The following is a 17,796-nucleotide window of genomic DNA, read 5'->3' as shown; positions in this document are numbered from 1 at the left end:
GGCAGGATGTCAGTCACCTGTCAAAGTACACAGCATTCTGCAGTGAAAAGACAAATTCTGAGGGCGTCAGTGTGCACATGAGAAAGACAAGCAAGCAGCTGGGGGGCGGCCCCAGGCCCTAGTGACAGCCTCTGAGTTGGCAGCAGTGGGTGCTACCCAGGGTTGGCAGCGCGGCTGAGGGCATGGAGGACCCAATGCAGTCTGACCCTATGCCCCGGTCACCTCCCCGAGCTGGGGCACCGGTGACACAATAACCCAGGGCAGTAAGACCCTCGTTAGGGGGCGGTGAGGAAAGCAAACCAGCGCTGTTGTTGGAAACAACGCCTGCACTGAACTCTGCTTAGAGGAGCCCTCCTCCCATCCCTTCCCAGGTCTCTCATTTCGTGAGTGGTCCTGGCAACTTTAGTTTCACAGCAGATTGGAGGGGCCTGAGGGCTGGGCAGCAGAATGGCAGTGGGCAGAGTGCCTGCCCTCCTATCGGAAAATGTTTGCTGAATGGCTGATAAATGGATGAGTGGATGATTTATTCAGCGTTCTTCCTGAATAATAATGAGGAGTCAGACCCTGAGGTTCAGGGCAGAACAGGATGACTGACAGAGAGGCACTTCTCCCCTCATGGGCACACAGCTGGACGGAGGACCAGAGCCCAGACACGGCCAGAACGGCCAGGCGACAGGACCCTGTTGCCTTAGGAACTTTGGGGAGGCTTGATGTGATGAGGAAAGTGAGAAGATGACACTTTAGCTGAGGTCTGATGGATGAATAAGAATAAACTCTACAATTTCAAATAGAAAACCTATCTGAGAGGGGAGTTCCCCCGCGGTCCAGTGGTAAAGAATCCGCCTTCCAATGCAGGGGACATGGGTTCGATCCCCAGTCGGGGAACTAAGATCCCACATGCCACGGACCAGCTGAGCCTCGTGCCACAACTACTGAGCATGCGTGCTTCAATTATAGAGCCTGCATGCCGCAACTACAGAGCCCATGTGCTCTGGAGCCCACGCGCCACAACGGAAGATCCTGCGTGCTGCAACTGAGACCCGACACAGCCAGAAAAAAACGTACCCGAGGGAAGACACAGAACAAACACGAAGAGCTAGGTTCTAATGAGACAATTACTTGAGTGGACTTTCATTGTCCTTGGCTGTCTTGTGTTCCTGAACTGGGGAATGTATATCACACGGGGCAACAAAAACTGTGGAGCACTTATGAGGAGCCAACGCACTGGAGAAACAGTGGCCAATGGATGAAACTAGTGATGCGATACTGCTTTTCACCTGCTCCTGTCCCACCTTAAATCACAAACCTAGGCAGGAACTCCCCTGTCTCAGCACATCCGCTCCTTCCAGACCAGTCGGCCTTGTACCAGGCACTCGTGTTATAATTGTTCAGTAAGAGATTCTTCAGGTGTGAATCTTTGAAGATCTAAACGGAAAATCCACAAAGGACCAAGTTTGGGTCCTAGGCCTTGGATGCAGATTTCATGCATCTTTCTTTGCATATTTTGGTGTTTGGGGTGGTTTTTTTGTTTGTTTGTTTTTTGTTTATTTCGCGTTTTTTTGGCCGCACCACACGGCCTGTGGGATCTTAGTTCCCCGACCAGGGATTGAAGCCAAGCCCCCTGCAGTGGAAACGCATAGTCTTAACCACTGGACTGCCAGGGAGGTTCTTTCTTTGCATATTTTGGCTGCATTCAGGGGTCAATATGAAATCCCCCTGTGGCTAACTTACTGTTGATCAGCATGCCTCCTCTCAAAGGCAAGTGTGATGGTGGATGAGTGGGTAGTTGGCCAGCTTCCTCGCGTGTAAGATAAACGTGTTAGAGCTGAACTTAAATATCTTTATTAACATTTATAATATTTAGTGAAGTGGGTTAATTCAGTCACCTGCTCACAGACCAGAGCAATTCCAGGAAACGTTTCAGTCCCCAAGCTTACTCTGAAACACAGGCTTAGACCAGTTCAGAGCAGGCATTACCCTGTTAGAGCCTCATAAACTGGATCAATCTCAGGCAAAGTCTTCCAGTCTCTGTGGTGAGGGAAATGTAGCAGCTCTCAGTTTTCCATACATGAACAGCTCTGTGTTCCATGCAGGAGAAACGTATGGGTCTGGACTGTATTATAAATGTATCGGGTCGAGTATAACAAGGTAAGGGCTTTCTCTACTGCCATTGCAATGCTATTTCACGATTGAAAACAACTTTTGCAAAGCTGCGTCGCTTGGTTGCTGGGGCGGGCGGGGGTGGGTTGGCGGGGGAGGGTGGGACAGGCGTCCTCTTGTCCCACGGGCTCAGGGCTGCTCTCGGGGAAGTCAGCGGAACCAAGGACCGCCGCTTGGCTCCAGCCCGGCCTCCCTTCCCAGAAGCCTGTTCTCTTTTCAAGCTTCCCTGTCAACATCGCTCGGGGGAGAGGGCAATTCCAGGGCATTTCCCGCAGCGCCGGGCCCTGGTTCACCTTTGGGACGGTGCGGGTTGTGCAGGATGGCTTCTTGGGCTGCTCTGGGTGCCAAACTGTGCACAGTTGTTACTTCTTTAATGAAAGAATCAAACAGCGCCCACTCTTCGCCGTCTCGGTGGTGCCCCTCACACCTACCTCCCCCGGCCTGGCCCTGGGGCCCTGGGATGGGAGCCTCTGAGGCCAGTTCTGACTCTCGTCCAACCCAGCACCCGGCGCTGGCAGAGCAGGCATTCAGAGGACTTGTGCGGAGGGCACGGCGTGTGCGGTGGGGCCCTGACACCTTCGTCACCTGGGGTGGCTCTGCATCCGGCAGGGACCGAGGGAAGTGGACCTCGGGCAGGACGCTGCTCCTCTGCTGTGTGGCCTGCCACTCGTGGCCCCTGGACGTGCTGGCTGTTACTTGGGCCGGATGCACTACCCTTTCCCTGGGCTCTGTTTTCTGGGGGCCCAGACCTCCCCCGCCCCGTTTCTAGTACAGGGAGAAAGGGCCCTCTCTCCCCGAGAGAGAGGATAGCATCCCTAAGAGAGGCCAGAGCAAGGCCCAAGAAGACGCCAACTTCCCAGGGTCGGTGGGAGGGGCAGGAGGAAGGTAAACTGGGCTAAACTACACGTCACTTTCCACCAGGAGGAACACGAAGTTTCCCAAGAGGTTGTGTTGAAACTTAGTACATTTTGAAAAGCTGTAAAATATTCTTCCATTCCAAATCTGAATATCCTACAGAGAGAATCCCCCCCCCTTTTAAAGAAAAACCCATAAATACGATGGTTGGTTTTGAACCTTTAATAAAAGTAAAAAATGAATGCAAAAGAACACAATGCTGAAAACTTAGTGTGAATGTGAATCCCACTAGATGTTCAAACCTGGTATAGTGCAAATTTTGTTCATACTATTTTACATTTTTACAAACTCAAATGACTTTGGTTCATATACTTGCTATAAAGTATTGGCAACAAAATTCTTCAGATTCACATCTTTTGGCTACATTGTTTCTAACAGATATAGATTTATTTCCAGTTTAAGAGAAAAAAATACTCACTGTGCGTGATCAAGTATATTTGAAAGATTCAATGCCTGCTCTCATCTAAAAACTTCTGGTTTTTCATAAAATGCTGATAGCCTCACTGAAAAAACTCTTTTCACACAGCTGTCTGATTTCAGAAAAATGTGTAAGGGGGTCATTGCAGAGTTCAGAACGATCCTATTTTCTTTTAAACAAAATTCCTCTAAAACAAATTAGCTACAGTAACCTCAAATTTACTCCAGGATATTTTCCTCAAAACAAAACCCAGCTGCAACGAGGACCATGAGGTGAGGGGAGCCGAGAGCACAGCCCACGGCTGCTGGCAGTGGCTCTGACCGCCAGCTGCTCAGGGGGAAGGAGTCTTTTCATCCAGCCACGTTCACAGAGTGTAAAACAACCAAAACATTTAAATTGCAAAATACAAAAAGGTAAATTTGTGAGTAAAAATTACACGTTTACTCAACGCACAAAACTGGAGTATTTCAAAGGACCGGCTCAGTGGGGAGCACAGCAACGAAGTAACTGCACAACTGAGAGGGGCTGTTGCTGAAGTTTGCCCCCATGCAGCACTGAAATGGAGAACCCCCTGTAACGCCTCATACGTTAAAAAAATAAATATTTAAGAGGATACAAGGCTCAGGTTGGTTTTCATATACATTGCACTTGAAGTCGAAGACCCAGTACTTGCAAACTGGGTCTAACAAACATGGTCTATGCCATTAAATGAATACATTGTGCTCACCACGTCTTTGAGTATTTAGAAACACCAAATGTTTAATACAGTGACATATGCACTCTTCTTTTTACAAGGCAATCACAGATTGCAAATCCCATAGGGCTGTGGAAAAAAAAACAGTCATCTCTGTTCTGGAGTATCAAAGAAACAACACACGATTTTGGCTGACTAAGACTGAGACACACGGCAGGCAGGTGCCCCTCCTAGATGATTACGGGTTCTGGATAAACTGCATAAATACTGAGGTGCACATTCCAGCACATCACAGTGCAGAACGATGACCTCTCATTGCCTTCTGCTCTCAGCAAGATTGTCTACATGCGACTCCACGGAGGAATGAAAAGCACAGCCATACGCTGGGACACACGCGCAGCTGCGGGACGGGGCGCCCAGCACTGCCACCCTAAGCTCGCCGCCCCTGCCTTTCTCTTTTTTTACACAACCCTATTTTAGAAATCTTTTGGATAAGTAATATTCCTATTTTATCACACTTCATCTTTGTAAGCACCATCAAGCTCTCCCCTGGGCGCTGATACAAAACCAGAGCTGGTAGTTAGGCTTTAGTTCAAGGCTTGGAAATATGGCAACTTGCTTTTAATGACACATGAAACCAAATCCTCGGGACCCTGCAGCCGGCCGGCCTGCACTTGGTGCCTCCTGAGCAGACCCAGGCACGAATGCCGTCAGGCAAGGTGACATCTCAACACAAGTTGTCATCTTCCCAGTCTGCTACTCTAAAACAGGTGAACTGTTTTCCAGGAGTCACTTGTACAGTCAGCCCAATCTGAAAAGATTATTGAGGAAAAAAGATAATCTTTGTCACAATCCAGTATCACAGATTTTCTCCCAAATCTTGCCATTCTTCAGGATCAGGGGATTTGAAGAGTCAGTCGCTATGCGGCTTTTCCGGAACACCCTACATGTGAAAAGAGAAAAAGGAGTGAGAGAAGATCAGCACTAAATGTATACATATTTTAATTAGCAATTAAGCCAATCCTAAAAACTGAAAGATAAAAAACTCCTTTGAGTCGGATAAGGTGATGGAGACGAGAAATGCGGAGCAGCAGACAAGCTCCAGCAACCCCACGGCGGTCCTCTCCCTGCCTGGGGCTGGGAGGGCTAGGAGCCACTGCTTCACCCAGAAAACAGGGCCCGTCCCTCTCAGGCGAGGTGGAGGGTGTAACAGCTCAGGAGCCGTTTCTACACACGCTTCCTCACTGACCTGCACGGAAACTCAGGGCGGTGAACCCTGCACCTGTCACCGCTGTCCAGGCCCGGCCTGGTCGGTCCTCAGCAGAGGACAGATGTTCCAATGGAGGAGCAGATACATGACCAGATGACCTTCCCGAGGTCACGGGGCTGCGTGAGGAGAGACCCCCACGCCTCCTGCCATGGAGCCAGGGCCCCAGCACACGTTCTAGCCTCTGGCTTAGCAGCCAGCCGGCAGGCCAAGGGGAGTGGGGAGCGGTGCGCAAGGGCAGCTCCGCGCGCTCCCGAGGTGCCCAGCTCCAGCCCTGTGCTGCACCCAGTCAGGCGGGTGGTCAGCCTCCTGAGTTTGGATTTCCCCATCTCTAAAGCGGCTGACAACAGTCCCTACCTCCAGACTGCTGTTACAGGGCTCAGTCAGCTGACAGTGAAACTATTTAGCACGACACCTTGAGCGCAACAGAAGTGATAATTAATGTTATTACTGCCAGCAGCTGCTGGATGGCAAACAGGAAAGGCAAACTGAATTCCACGGGCCAGGGAAGCGCACCTGTAACCAGGGGTCCGGGGCCTGGGCCCCAGGAAGCAGGGCCACGCTCTTCGCCGTGGCAGCTGGAAGCCTTACTTTGAGAAAAGACTTTAAGCTACAAACAGCAACAGATACAAATTCCATAAAATGATACTACGGACTCACTTTTATTTTTTTTATTATTATTTTTTGCGGTACGTGGGCCTCTCACTGTTGTGGCCTCTCCCGTTGTGGAGCACAGGCTCCGGACGCGCAGGCTCAGCGGCCATGGCTCACGGGCCCAGCCGCTCCGCGGCATGTGGGATCTTCCCGGACCGGGGCACGAACCCGTGTCCCCTGCATTGGCAGGCGGACGCTCAACCACTGCGCCACCAGGGAAGCCCCGGACTCACTTTTAAACATGCAGGCTGACAACGAATACCACAAAGAAAAAGCCACTAGGACCATTTAACACTCAAACAAAGCCAACCTGTAGGTTTGGGGCATGGCTGCCCTTGACGGTAACCGTATTTCTTTTAAGGGCAGTGGGAACTGAGAAGGCGCAAGGGGGAGGGGTGCAGAGGCGCTGGGACGGTCACCCTCAGAGGGAACAGAGCCACGTCGCACTGGACTCGGGCAGCTCTGGTCACTGTGTTGACCAGCGCCCACCTAAGGTCTCCACCTTCAGACCTTCGTCTTCTTCACTCGAATCACGTCCCACCACAAAAGCCTTACTTGGTGAAGTTTTAAACCAAGAATTCACTCTTAAACGCTGCCCCTAAAATACCACCTCAGATCCATCTTCTGTCTAAGGGCCCAGCGGTACAGCCAGAGGAAAGGAAGTGGGCGGTGCTGACCAATCCCATTTCTAAGGCACTGAGCCATTTCCTGGGTTTTAAGGATGGAAATGAGTTTTCAAATGCTTAACAAAGAATAAGCTCACTTTCACAAATAAGCTGTTAATTTTTTCCCTTTCTTTGAAGAAATAAAACAAGGACTTGGCTTAAGTATTTTAACTCCTTTAAAAAGATGTTTAACTTGCTCTTTTTAAAGACTTTTTTGGGTGAGAAAGATTCTAGCAAGGTGCCACTCTGTCCCAGCCTAAACTTTCAAGACTCCCCAGAGAATAAATATGAGGTTAACAGCTCTTGGACACAAATACACAACAGCAGGGCACACACCCCAGTGTGTTAGGATGCACGAGCCTCAGTGCCCCTGGCTTAAGTGCTAGGGTCCCGGCAGCCCAGGCCCACGGGACCTCCTCCAGGGGACTGGGATCTGCAACAGCAGTGGCCAGGCAGGTGGAGGAGGGTAGCAGCCACGCCTGCAGGTGCTTTTACTGCAGTGTCCTCGCTCCAGCCCGTCACGTCCACCTGTTGCTGCTTGGTGGGGAAAGCCCACCCCACAAAAGGTCCTGGGAAAGACTACAGTTGGGCAGGGACACTCGATGTCATGGGGAGGCAGTTTTCTAAAACAAACCTTATTATAAATGTAGTTTTCATTCTTCAGCTCTGATGTAATCTGAAGCAAATTTAATTTCCTACACTTCCAATTCTGTTTTCATGAAAAATACAATTTTGGCTTCACGCACTTATCTTTTACTGCTGCAACAGCATATTTTAGAAAGGCCGTCTGCCAACCCATGGGAGTGGCAATAAAGGCAGCATCCTCAGTTCAGCCCGAAGTGGACGGAGGATCTGCTAAGAGGAGGGGTGGGTTGAAAGGTTCAGGAGTTAGCGGATTTGGATGTGAAGGCTCTGCAGTTCCTGCTGGACAAAGGTGGACTTTTTATTAAGATTCTCTACTGCTTTCAGGGTAGATTCGTTTACAGATACTTTGAAGGATAGAAGAAGAGAGAAACAAAAAGGCAGAGACCAGTCCGGACAGACTCAGGGAGGGGCTGCTGGGGTAGGGATGAGAGTCTGGGAGCTCTGGGGGGACTCATTCGCTGCTTTGTCATCCGCAACCCAAGGCCAAGGCTTTGCTCCCAGTAAACAGACAGCACAGAGGCAGAGGGACCAGAGTCCTGCAGTGACCTCCACGTAAACGATCTCAACAGGGCACAGCAGGTCTGCCCACCTCCTGACACACATCCATCCGCTGCAGAGACCTCAGTCACAAACTCCTGTACGCACCTTAGTGCTTCTGGTTATACACGTACAGCTGGCCCTTGAACAACACGGGTTTGAATAGCACGGTTCCACTTATATGTGGATTTTTTTCAATAGTAAGTACTACAGCGCTACGTGGTCTGTGGTTGGTTAAATCCACGGATGCAGAGGGCTGACTCTATGTTACATTCGGATTTTCAGCTTCTTGGAGGGCTGGTGCCCCAATCCACGTGCTCTTCAACGGTCAACTGTAATGTTTTCACTGTAAATTTTAAAAATGCAAAAGAGAAAAAAACCCCAAACTACCTGCAGTTCTTCTTCTCAGAAATCGCCAGTTTCGTTCCTTTACACACCCCCTGTCCTGTTCCCTACCACGGGAGCAAGTGCTGCAAGCCTTTGCCAATCCGACTGACCGATCCTTTAAAACTATTTAAACCTGGTTCCTCAATCTCAGGCCTCAAGTAACTATAATAGGAGTAAGTCTCCCTCATTCGCTCGCCTGACTTCTGGCAGAAACACAGCTGTGACGCGATCTGCGATCGTTTTGCCTTCATTCACACGGACTGTGCCCTCCGCTGGGTTTGGAAACCTGGAGAAAAGGGACTTAGCTTTTTTCTCTCTTGGAGCAGCCGGCGGCGGGCGCCCGCTACCACATCTGTTCTGAGGACCCACGCTGGATGCAGCAGCCAGAGGGGGAATCGGTAAAACCAGCTGTGATTGCTCCTCCAGCTGGAAAGGGCCTGCCATTTTCCCCTTCAGCTGGGATCCAGGCGTAAGGGTTTAAATGTTCACGGATGTAAATATGGCAGGAGCGCTGGGCTCAGAGACCCGGGAGGGTTGTTTCCCTTTGATGACCTGGGATGTTCATCACCCTCCTCCAGTATCAAGACACAACAGTAACATCCAAATACAAGTTTTTCCCCCAACTTTAAAGAGTGAAAAAGAAGAAAAAGCTTAAGTAGGGAGAATTACAATTATGCCAGCTATCTTAAGTTAGGTTTAAAACTTTCATCTTTTCAAAAACGAAAATGCCTACGACAAGGATGGAATGATTGCTGATACAACCACCTTCGTTCAGCGTCGTGACCAAAGGTGTGATTGTGCCACTCTTGTAAAATAAGTTACCTTCAACCATTTCTAGGTGTTAGGAACTTGTGCATGATGTGTAGTGTCTACCTCTATCAAAAAAGACCCGTGGGCTTCCCTGGTGGCGCAGTGGTTGAGAGTCCGCCTGCCAATGCAGGGGACACGGGTTTGTGCCCCGGTCCGGGAAGATCCCACATGCTGCGGAGCTGCTGGGCCCGAGAGCCATGGCCACTGAGCCTGCGCGTCCGGAGCCTGTGCTCCGCAACAGGAGAGGCCGCAGCAGTGAGAGGCCCGCATACCGTACCAAAAAAAAAAAAAAAAAAAAGACCCTGACTTATTAAAGCTGGTTAAAAACCTTCATCATAAATGCATGGCAGCATCTGCCCAGGCTCCCGAAGTTATAACCAACTGGCTGAATGCTGTCAGTTTTAACTCCACCAAGAGTCACGGGGTTCAATTGAAGACAACTTATCTCAAAAGCCCTATTAGGAATCCTCAACTAAATGGCACTGAAATAAAAATCCCAAAGTAGTAAGGGATCACAGAGCTGCCTCGTTCTAATCTGAACCATAAAGGGCTCCAGGGAGCAGCACAGGGGCACCATGAGACTGTGGCCACTGTGAGTGTGAGAAGAGCCAGGTCCTCTGATGCTCATGAGGGGTCGAGAAAGAAAGGGTTTTCAATTGAGTCTTTTCGTTTTGGCAAGCAGATCCACACAGAATCACAGAAGGGTGGAAGGCAAGGGTGATTTGGGCTCAGGAACCGGTGGAACACATTGCAAAGTCTACCTTTTTGAAATTACTTCCATTTTTATGAAACAGCCACACAGCCTGCAAATCTGGCTCTCACAACCCAGCATCAGCTGGCACAAACAAACGTCTTGTTTTTAAAAACACCATATGAGGAACCAAGTCAAGTTTCTGAGAAAGCCCCAGAGTGTCTCTGAGAGAAATGGCCCTTATAAGATTCTAGGTTTTTTTTTAGTTCATTTTATTTAAGCCTTCGAGTCAAAGTCTATTCAAAATGACAGTTAAATGTCCACATTTCATCAAAGTGCTCGTGTGGATCATTAACTCCCGAAAAGAACTGCTAAGTTATCCTGACTTCGTTTGTCTTTCTGGCTCTCGGGAAATGGCTCTGTGCGGGAGTCCCGTTTGTCTCTCTCTAGTTACTAGACAGGGTCCAGGCTGGAGTCCACCTACCCAGGGATGCTGAGCCCCCTCCCAGCCTGGTCCACACTCTCATGGACCTGGCCTGGGGTCCTTTCCCTAGCATAGCATCACCTGTACGTGCGTGAAGGCAGGGAGGACACTCATTATAAATCATTCATTTAGCCATTCAGTAACTTTTCTCTGCCAGTTATCACAGGAGCTGCAGTTCATCCGTAACGTGAATGGAACTCTAGTTCCTTTTAGTGCTCATTGTGAGCTTACGATTCCCTGAATCTTTATAATCTAGCAAAGAGTTACCTGGGTATTGTACCTATTTTTTTTTAATACGCTTTTCTGAATAACTCTTGCGAGTCTCAACTAGATATTTATCAACACCAATCATAATGTATTACGTACACTAAGCCTATCAAGCTGGAAACCACAGTTGGGCACGCAGGTGACAACTGTACATACCATGGCTAGCTGTCGTCCTATGTTTCCCACGGTCACACCTCCCGAGAAGAAGATGCACGGGAGCCAGGAGCGGATGTACAGAAAATCCGGGGACGTGTACCTGGAGAGGAGGAGACATGAGCCCCTGGGCAGCCGGCTCCCCCGGCGCAGGCAGGGCAGGCACGCGGCGCGCCAGCAGTGTTAGTATGTGGCATCCACGCTCGCTGCCACTGCTCGCTTCTCCTTTCCAGTAAATTACGCGTGGTGCATTTTTAACACGTGGATCAACAATAAGCAGCGTTTCTGAGAATCTCACGTCTAAGTTTATGCTACGTAATTACAGAAAAAACATGACATCTCAGCTTAGAAGGTATTTTTTTAAAAAGTTAAGTAACAGCTTCCAGACGGAGGTGATATTTGAGAACACGTGCTTACTGATAGACACCATTGTACACCAGCAGCTGAGTGATCACGGTGGCAAGGAAGGCGATGGTGATGCCAAGCCCAAGGCCACTTCTTGAACGGTCAAATGTCCACCAAAGGCCCAAAGATAGGGCTGCTAACGTCAAGGAGAGCTGAATGTTATTGGCAAAATCCAATTTCTGGCGATGCAGAGTTAAGGAAAAGCGTAACGGTTCTTAATATGGTCAAAACCAAAAAAGCCCCAGGGCCCACAATTATGTGTGCACCACATAATTCTTCATCCATAGAAGCTGCCAGGTGAGCTGCAGAGAGCATCTGTTGGATACAAGGTTACTGTGACCAAGATGACCTGGTACTTCTCTGGGATCCCTGCGTCGAAAACTTGACTTTACAAGTACACTTCCTGAAAGCTACATATAAAATTCTGCTGGTATTTCAGCCAATAGCCTACTTTGCTAGTAAGTCATCTATAGTTCCCCTTTTACTTCTTGTTTTTATTAGTAGGTTGAACTGAGCAAGCACAGTCTTTGCTCCACGTCTGCAAGAAGACACCTCACCAGAATGGCATCTGACACGACATGGTCGCAGCTGGTGGAGACACGACTGGCTTCCGTCATGACACTGCTTATCAACTGCAGACGAAACAAGTTTGTCAGAGTCCAGACCTCTTATAATACCCTTTTCTGATATTCTTATCATTAAAATCAGGCTAGAGCAGATTTAAGAAGCAGTAACTCTAAAAATAACTTTCTCCAGGATTTAAAAATATAATCTAGTTGTGCTAAAGAAACCATCATCTTTTGAGACCTGGTAAACCACGGCCCGTCTTCCTGAAGAACGCACTGTGTACAGACGTGCAGCATGTTTTGTGTCGTGCGTTCCACCCATGGACACCAGAACTTGACCCTGAAGTTAGTCTCCACTAAGAACCCTATTCCAGAGGCCACCACTTCGGACTGGCCCTGGGCCTTCCGTGGTCATGCCAGGGAGGGACAGAGAAGCAGACAGGCTTCTCCTCCACCTTCTGGAAGGATCCGCCAAGAAGAGTGATGCTCTCGCCACTTCTCACTGGGCCACAGGAACCAGGTCTTCACGGTGGAAGGATGTAAGGTAGAAATGTAAAGGGAATTCACAAAGTGAACTCTGAGGATCCAACAGATGCTGCCTGAGAAAGGACAGACCAAAGACGTCCGCTCTGTCTGTGGTGTTAACTGTTTCCTGAAATGAACTGAACGGACTCCAAGGACCATTTTGAAAATCACTGAGAGTAAACTGAGCAACGTGCTTTGAAATAATATACTCGGAAGAACATGGTTCAACTGACTCATGATGTGATATATACTCGTTAAAAGTAATGAAACTTTCAACGTGTAACTTAAGAAGCTGCTCTGGACAGCACACCCACTGAAGGATACAGCACTGGCGTGATTGATACCAACAAAAACTGCCACACAGCGCATCACACTGGCCCACTCCCTCTTAAACTTGTGTGGCTCTCCAAGGTGACTGTCAATGCAGGGGTAAAGCAAGCCGACAACAGCTGTTGAAGAAAGACAAGGCAGCAGCGTTAGAGAACACCGGCTGAAAATGATGTGATCTCTACGTGGCAATTACTAACATATTGTTCAAACCATTCCTTTTCCTAGAAGCTTTATCAGCTACAATGTAATATTTGAATTAAAACTAATTTTACATTTTTGTTCTCCTCGAGTACAAACAAACAAAAATCATCGTTTTGAAAAATTTAAAATAAAATCGCAGTTCTTTGGTTTGAAGCACAGAAGGAATGGAACCAGGGGTTAATTATCCGTAAGCAAACTACTCCTGTGCCCACACAGGGAGCCTCCAGTTTGCATCAGTGTTGTTCCATCGTACAGTGGGGAGGCGAGCTTCCACGAGGGCCTTGAGGCCACAGCACCAGTGTGTATAGACATATACTGAAGGGTTTAGAAAAACAGAGTAGGAGCCTATCTTTCCAAGAACAAAAATGAGAACTCTCTCCCCACTGCTTGGTAACCACAGCATCCCTCCCGTGACACGTCCCGGCTGGAACACAGCTCTCCACTCCAGCCTCGTGCTGAGAAGGCAACGTGTTTCCACAGCGCAGGGGACACACCCAGACTCCAGGGGGGCAGTAGGCAGAGTTAAGAACAGTGGGCCTGTCACTCAGCTGCGTCCCCTTGGACACGATTGCTTAACCTTTCTGTAATTCAGTTTCCATGTCTGTAAAATGGAGCTACAGCAGCGTCCTGTTGCAAGGACGAAAGGAAGCAAAACATATAAAAATGCAAGATAAGCAGTCCATAAGCATCAGCTACGAAGCGAACAGGAGGGCATCCCTCCTGTAGCACCGTGGTCACTTAGGTTGTTCTGCCCACCGGACCAGGGTGCTTGACAGGGGCGGTCTGCTCACTCTGTACTTCCAACAGCTGGGAGAGCCGATGCTACAGAAAGCACCTGACAAATGTTTGCTAATCAGTGGATACTGTGTGACCAGAGAAGTACTGTGACCTTCTGGGCTGAGACCAATTCAGCGAGTTTATAAAACCAGCCAAATGACCAAGAAATTCTACTCAAAAAAGACAGTCTGCCTGTCCACAATTTAGACTGCTAACCCTGGGTCATGTTTTGTGGCTGGCCAGGTGTACTACAATATAAACTCTGACGGGGGGATTTGTTTTCCTTCATCTGTGGAGCCCAGCGTTTTAGGGAGAAGGCCTGGCTTTGGCACGTTCACGGGCGTCCCGAAAAAGGAAGTGTGGGAGGCCGCTGGGGCAGCAGCTCTGCCCACTCGGCCCACGTGACGGTTTGTTTTCAGTTACCCAGCACTGTAGCATGTTCGCTGGAGCAGCCAATCGCACTGCAGTTCCCTCGCTCACCAGTTCTGCCAGCGGCCAATCGCACAGCTCGCTCGGGATGACAGCTGCGGGCTCCCCCAACACTGTCCTCAGGGCCGGATCAGTAAGAGGGAAGGACCTCGGTCAGCCTGGCACAAGCGTGAAACAGCCAATCATCTCCCCACCTGGTCCCCAATCGCTGGGCTTCTTCCAGCCTCCAGAGACTGGCATTGCGGATCACCATCCTCTCCCCCCGCCTCTTTCTCTAAATACAATCACTGGAGATGCACACTTCCCCTCTGCGGATGGTTCGATTTTCAAATGAACGGTTCTCAGAGGCTGAAAATCGTTCTTAACCAAACATCTTCAGTTTCTACTCACCAGCCGCTGTCCCACAGCACGGGGGAACCCACCAGGCGGAGGAGAAGATGGTGGCGATGACCTCCTCAGGGAACAGGGTGACATTCCTCTGGACCTGCAGCAGGTTCAGCACCAGGGCCAGGACCACGCCCACTGAGAACAGCACCAGGCTCCTTTGCACCAGGTGGTGATGCCAGCTGTTGATGTGGCCGCTGCCGCCATGGCCTCCCACACCAGCGCTCACGGGCCCGTGAGCCGGGTCAGTGCCCCGGGCACTGTGGGCCACCAGGCGAGAGGGGCCTGACACTGAGGAGGTGATCATTTCTCCCACTTTGGCCTCCAGCCCTCTGGCACTGGCCCTCAGGTGGCTTCTGTGCTTCGCGCCCTTAGCGCAGGGACCGCTCCAGGGGTGGTCGTCTAGTCTGGGCATCAGCCACCAGTCTGACAGGCTTTCCTAGAAGGAAAAGGGGGTGTGGAGGTGGAACCCCGATCAAGTTCACTTCCAAAGGACATGGCAGGTCCAGGGAGGCCCAGTCAGGGAGGGCTCTGCTCGCCTTCATTGCCGGCACGTCCAGGGAGACCCCCAAGGCCCTCGGAGTCAGCCGCTCAGGGGAGCCCACGGGCAGGTACCGCGGGGGAGGGCTGCAAGGACCCTGCCTACACACCCCGCCTGGGAGCTGCACAGGCTGTTTTCAGCGGCAGCCAGGTTAGGTACACCTGAGCGTCGAGCGCCCGCCGCAGTGCCCCTCTGCATAAGCCCCGAAGTTCTGGCCCGTCCAGTCCAGAAGTTTTTCAGACCCCGTCCGTCTGCAGGAGGCAGACCCAGCCAGGCTAGCCTGGAGGCAGGCCGCCTCAGGACAAGGTGCTGGGGTCCTCCGAACTGACAGGAGCACTGGCAGAGCCCACCTGGGGTCGGGGGCGCAGACCCCGCTCCAGGACTCGGGTTGGGGTCAGAGCGTGCGCCCAGCCCCTAGGGTCGGTGCCGAGGATCCCAGTGGAAGGCCGTCTCGAGGGGCGGCTGCCAGGAGTGGAGGCGCCGGGACCCCGACATCCCCGCCCGGCCCGACACCGGGACCCCACCCCCGCCGCCCCCGGCCCGGGTCCCCTCGCCGCGCCTCGCGTACCTGGCTGAGGGGCGCCCGCCCGCGGGCTCGCCGAGGGAGGAAATCGCCGAGGAGCGTCACGGCCCAGACCGCCTGGAGTTGAGCCCGCGGCGTTCAGCTCGCCGCGCAGCTTATAAGGCGGGCGGCGGGGCCCCGGGTCACGTGACCCCGCCCCGGCCCGCCGCCCGGGCCGCGCGCTAGGGGGCGTGGCCTCCGCGCGCCCCGCCCCGCCCGCGCGCCCGTCCGCTCGTGGTCTGGTGAGGCGGCCGCGACCAATCGGGGGCGGGCGACCCATATGACGTCATCACACGCCACCGCAGCCCTGCGTCCGGCGCACTGACTCGGGAGCGCGGACGGACGGCGGGCTGACGGCGCCGGGGGCCAGACGGGGGGAGCCGGACGGGGGGAGCCGGACGTGGGGGAGGCCAGACGGGGACAGACCGAAGGACGGGGCTGGGGGGGAGGGGACGGACAGACCGAAGGACAGAGTTGGGAGGGGACGACGGGCTGGGGGACCTACGGACGGGAATGCGGGGAATGCCCGACGGCGGACCGATGGACGGCGCTGCGGGGCTGTGTCGGCAGGCTGGGGGACTGACCGACGGACGGGGCCGGGGGTGGGGCACAGGCAGACGGACGGGGCTGGCCGAGAGCGCCCCGGACCTCGGCGGGAGGGCCGTTTCCAGCAGTTGGTAGCCGCGGGCCTGGCGTCGGGTGTTTGAACACCTTAGTCCCCAGACCCTGACGCAGGCGTGGCCTATTCCAAAGCTTCCCCAGTGAGGCCTCGCCAGCTGGTCACTCTCTGCACCTGCGTGTCACCTGATGATGCTCTGATCTCTGTCCCCTGTCCTGCTCCCTGAGGCTCCTGACATCACAGCTGCTAATTTAAAGCGGGTTCGTGTGTGCAGTGACCAGAAGGTGCTGGCATGCGCAGTAAGGGCTCGGAGATATGAGTTGTTTATCGTGTGTGCAAGGATGTGCGTGTTGTTAAGGGTACTTTTATGTTTCCCAGCCACCAGAGTGGTTCAGAAAACTTACGACATAAAGATCCTTTATGAAAATGAAAGTGATGAAATTTTCATAAAATAATTTTTTCTAGTTTCTAATTATCTTTCATGGGAAAACAAACCATCTAAACCACTCATGAAAAAATAAGATGTTTTATCTTGCTGATGTAATGTATTTATGCCCTGTTTGCCACGTGGGTCTCACCATCTAAAGAGGAGGGCAGGCTCCTCGCCAACTGAAAACCCACATCTTGTTGAGCAAGATCGTATTATTAAGATGTCCTTGAAAAACAGTAGAGAAAGTCTATGGTCTTTTGTACTGTCTGCGGGTGAGCAGAGATTGAGAGGAAGTTTGTGCTCTAAATAGCAAATTCTCTCATGGCCAAGAGACCCTACAGGCTTAGGCAGTGTGAAATACCATATTGTGTGGCATCTTCCACATCAGGGTTTCTGGCTTTATGCCAGAAGGTTAAAAAAAACCTGAACATCTTCCGGAGGTATCAACATTTCTCAAATTTGATTTGGGGGATGGGGGTAGGACTCACACGACTTTCTAATAGTGATCAGGAGACTTCAAGGAAAAGTAATGCTGGCAGTGGATGTGTTTACTCTCCCAGACCATAGCGGTGTTTCCTTAGGAAACCTGAGAAGCGCTACAAAAGACAGTTGCCTTGTTAGCGTGTTCCTGTTGCCCCAGGGTCAGAACTGGTTTCCCTTCTTTGTCTCCTTTACCTGACGGGCTAGACACAGCCCGATTGTGTGGATGTCCTACCCCCGGTCCATAATGCCAACGTGGCATGAACTTAACCTAATCTTCTACTTCTGTGAAAACATAAAAGACTGTTGTCACTGTGGATTATAACCAAAATTCCTCTCGAATGGTTATGTTCAATTGAGACAGCATTTGCTAATAATGTGACTTGTTTTCATTTCTTGAGCCTGACCCAGACCAAGCAGGAGTTGGTGGAGAGGAGGGTTTCGTCTTCGGCTCTGCCTGTGGGCAGGCAGGACCAGGCTTTCCTCTGTCTGCCCTGGTCACAACTATGTACTTTGTTCCCAAAGGTTCAACGTAGTTTTGACTCCAAGGAATCCAAGAAAGGCTTGGAGCTTTGAAAGGCTCCAAGTGGCCTTTCCACTTCCTGCATAAGTACATGAAGATATGTTTCTGTGTGTGTGTGTGTGTGTGTGTGTACCTTCACAGTAATGTTGGAACCCACAAAGTTCCAAAAAGCTGCCCAGCTATCAACCAACAGGAAACTGGTCTGATAAATGATGGCACATCAGTACGATGGGATACTGTATAATTGAGAGTCATCCCTTCTTCAACCATCAGAAGC

The 17,796-nt window shown here is 51.1% G+C and overlaps 1 protein-coding gene across 2 annotated transcripts; it reads right to left on the bottom strand.

Moving 5' to 3' along the window:
• Positions 1 to 3,222: 3,222 nt before the first annotated feature.
• Positions 3,223 to 15,585, bottom strand: INSIG1 (insulin induced gene 1). 2 transcript variants are annotated; one of them, XM_082632831.1, is made up of 6 exons: positions 15,474 to 15,585; positions 14,371 to 14,803; positions 12,568 to 12,692; positions 11,165 to 11,331; positions 10,751 to 10,850; positions 3,223 to 5,130 (listed from the first exon to the last, which is right to left on the bottom strand). In XM_082632831.1, exons 2-6 carry the CDS (start codon positions 14,777 to 14,779, stop codon positions 5,101 to 5,103), a joined length of 831 nt encoding a protein of 276 aa, XP_082488957.1. In that variant the 5' UTR covers positions 14,780 to 14,803; positions 15,474 to 15,585; the 3' UTR covers positions 3,223 to 5,100. The 2 variants fall into 2 exon arrangements, with proteins under 2 accessions (XP_082488957.1, XP_082488956.1); XM_082632830.1 differs by lacking the exons at positions 3,223 to 5,130; positions 10,751 to 10,850; positions 11,165 to 11,331 and having other exon boundaries at positions 11,338 to 12,692.
• Between the last annotated feature and the right edge of the window lie 2,211 nt (positions 15,586 to 17,796).

This window comes from Mesoplodon mirus (genome assembly GCF_964341445.2).
Source record: "Mesoplodon mirus genome assembly, chromosome: 9".
Lineage (NCBI taxonomy): Eukaryota > Metazoa > Chordata > Mammalia > Artiodactyla > Ziphiidae > Mesoplodon > Mesoplodon mirus.
The sequence above is the reverse complement of the archived record's forward strand: the minus strand, read 5'-3'. Positions and strand labels throughout refer to the sequence as shown.

What these genes read in the sequence shown, in the direction of transcription:
- INSIG1 (XM_082632830.1), bottom strand. Translation starts at nt 14,779, where the DNA reads ATGCCCAGACTAGACGACCACCCCTGGAGCGGTCCCTGCGCTAAGGGC. An exon ending in GTGCTGTGGGACAGCGGCTG is followed by an intron (nt 12,693 to 14,370) that starts GTGAGTAGAAAC and finishes TTTCTTCAACAG; the next exon opens with CTGTTGTCGGCTTGCTTTAC.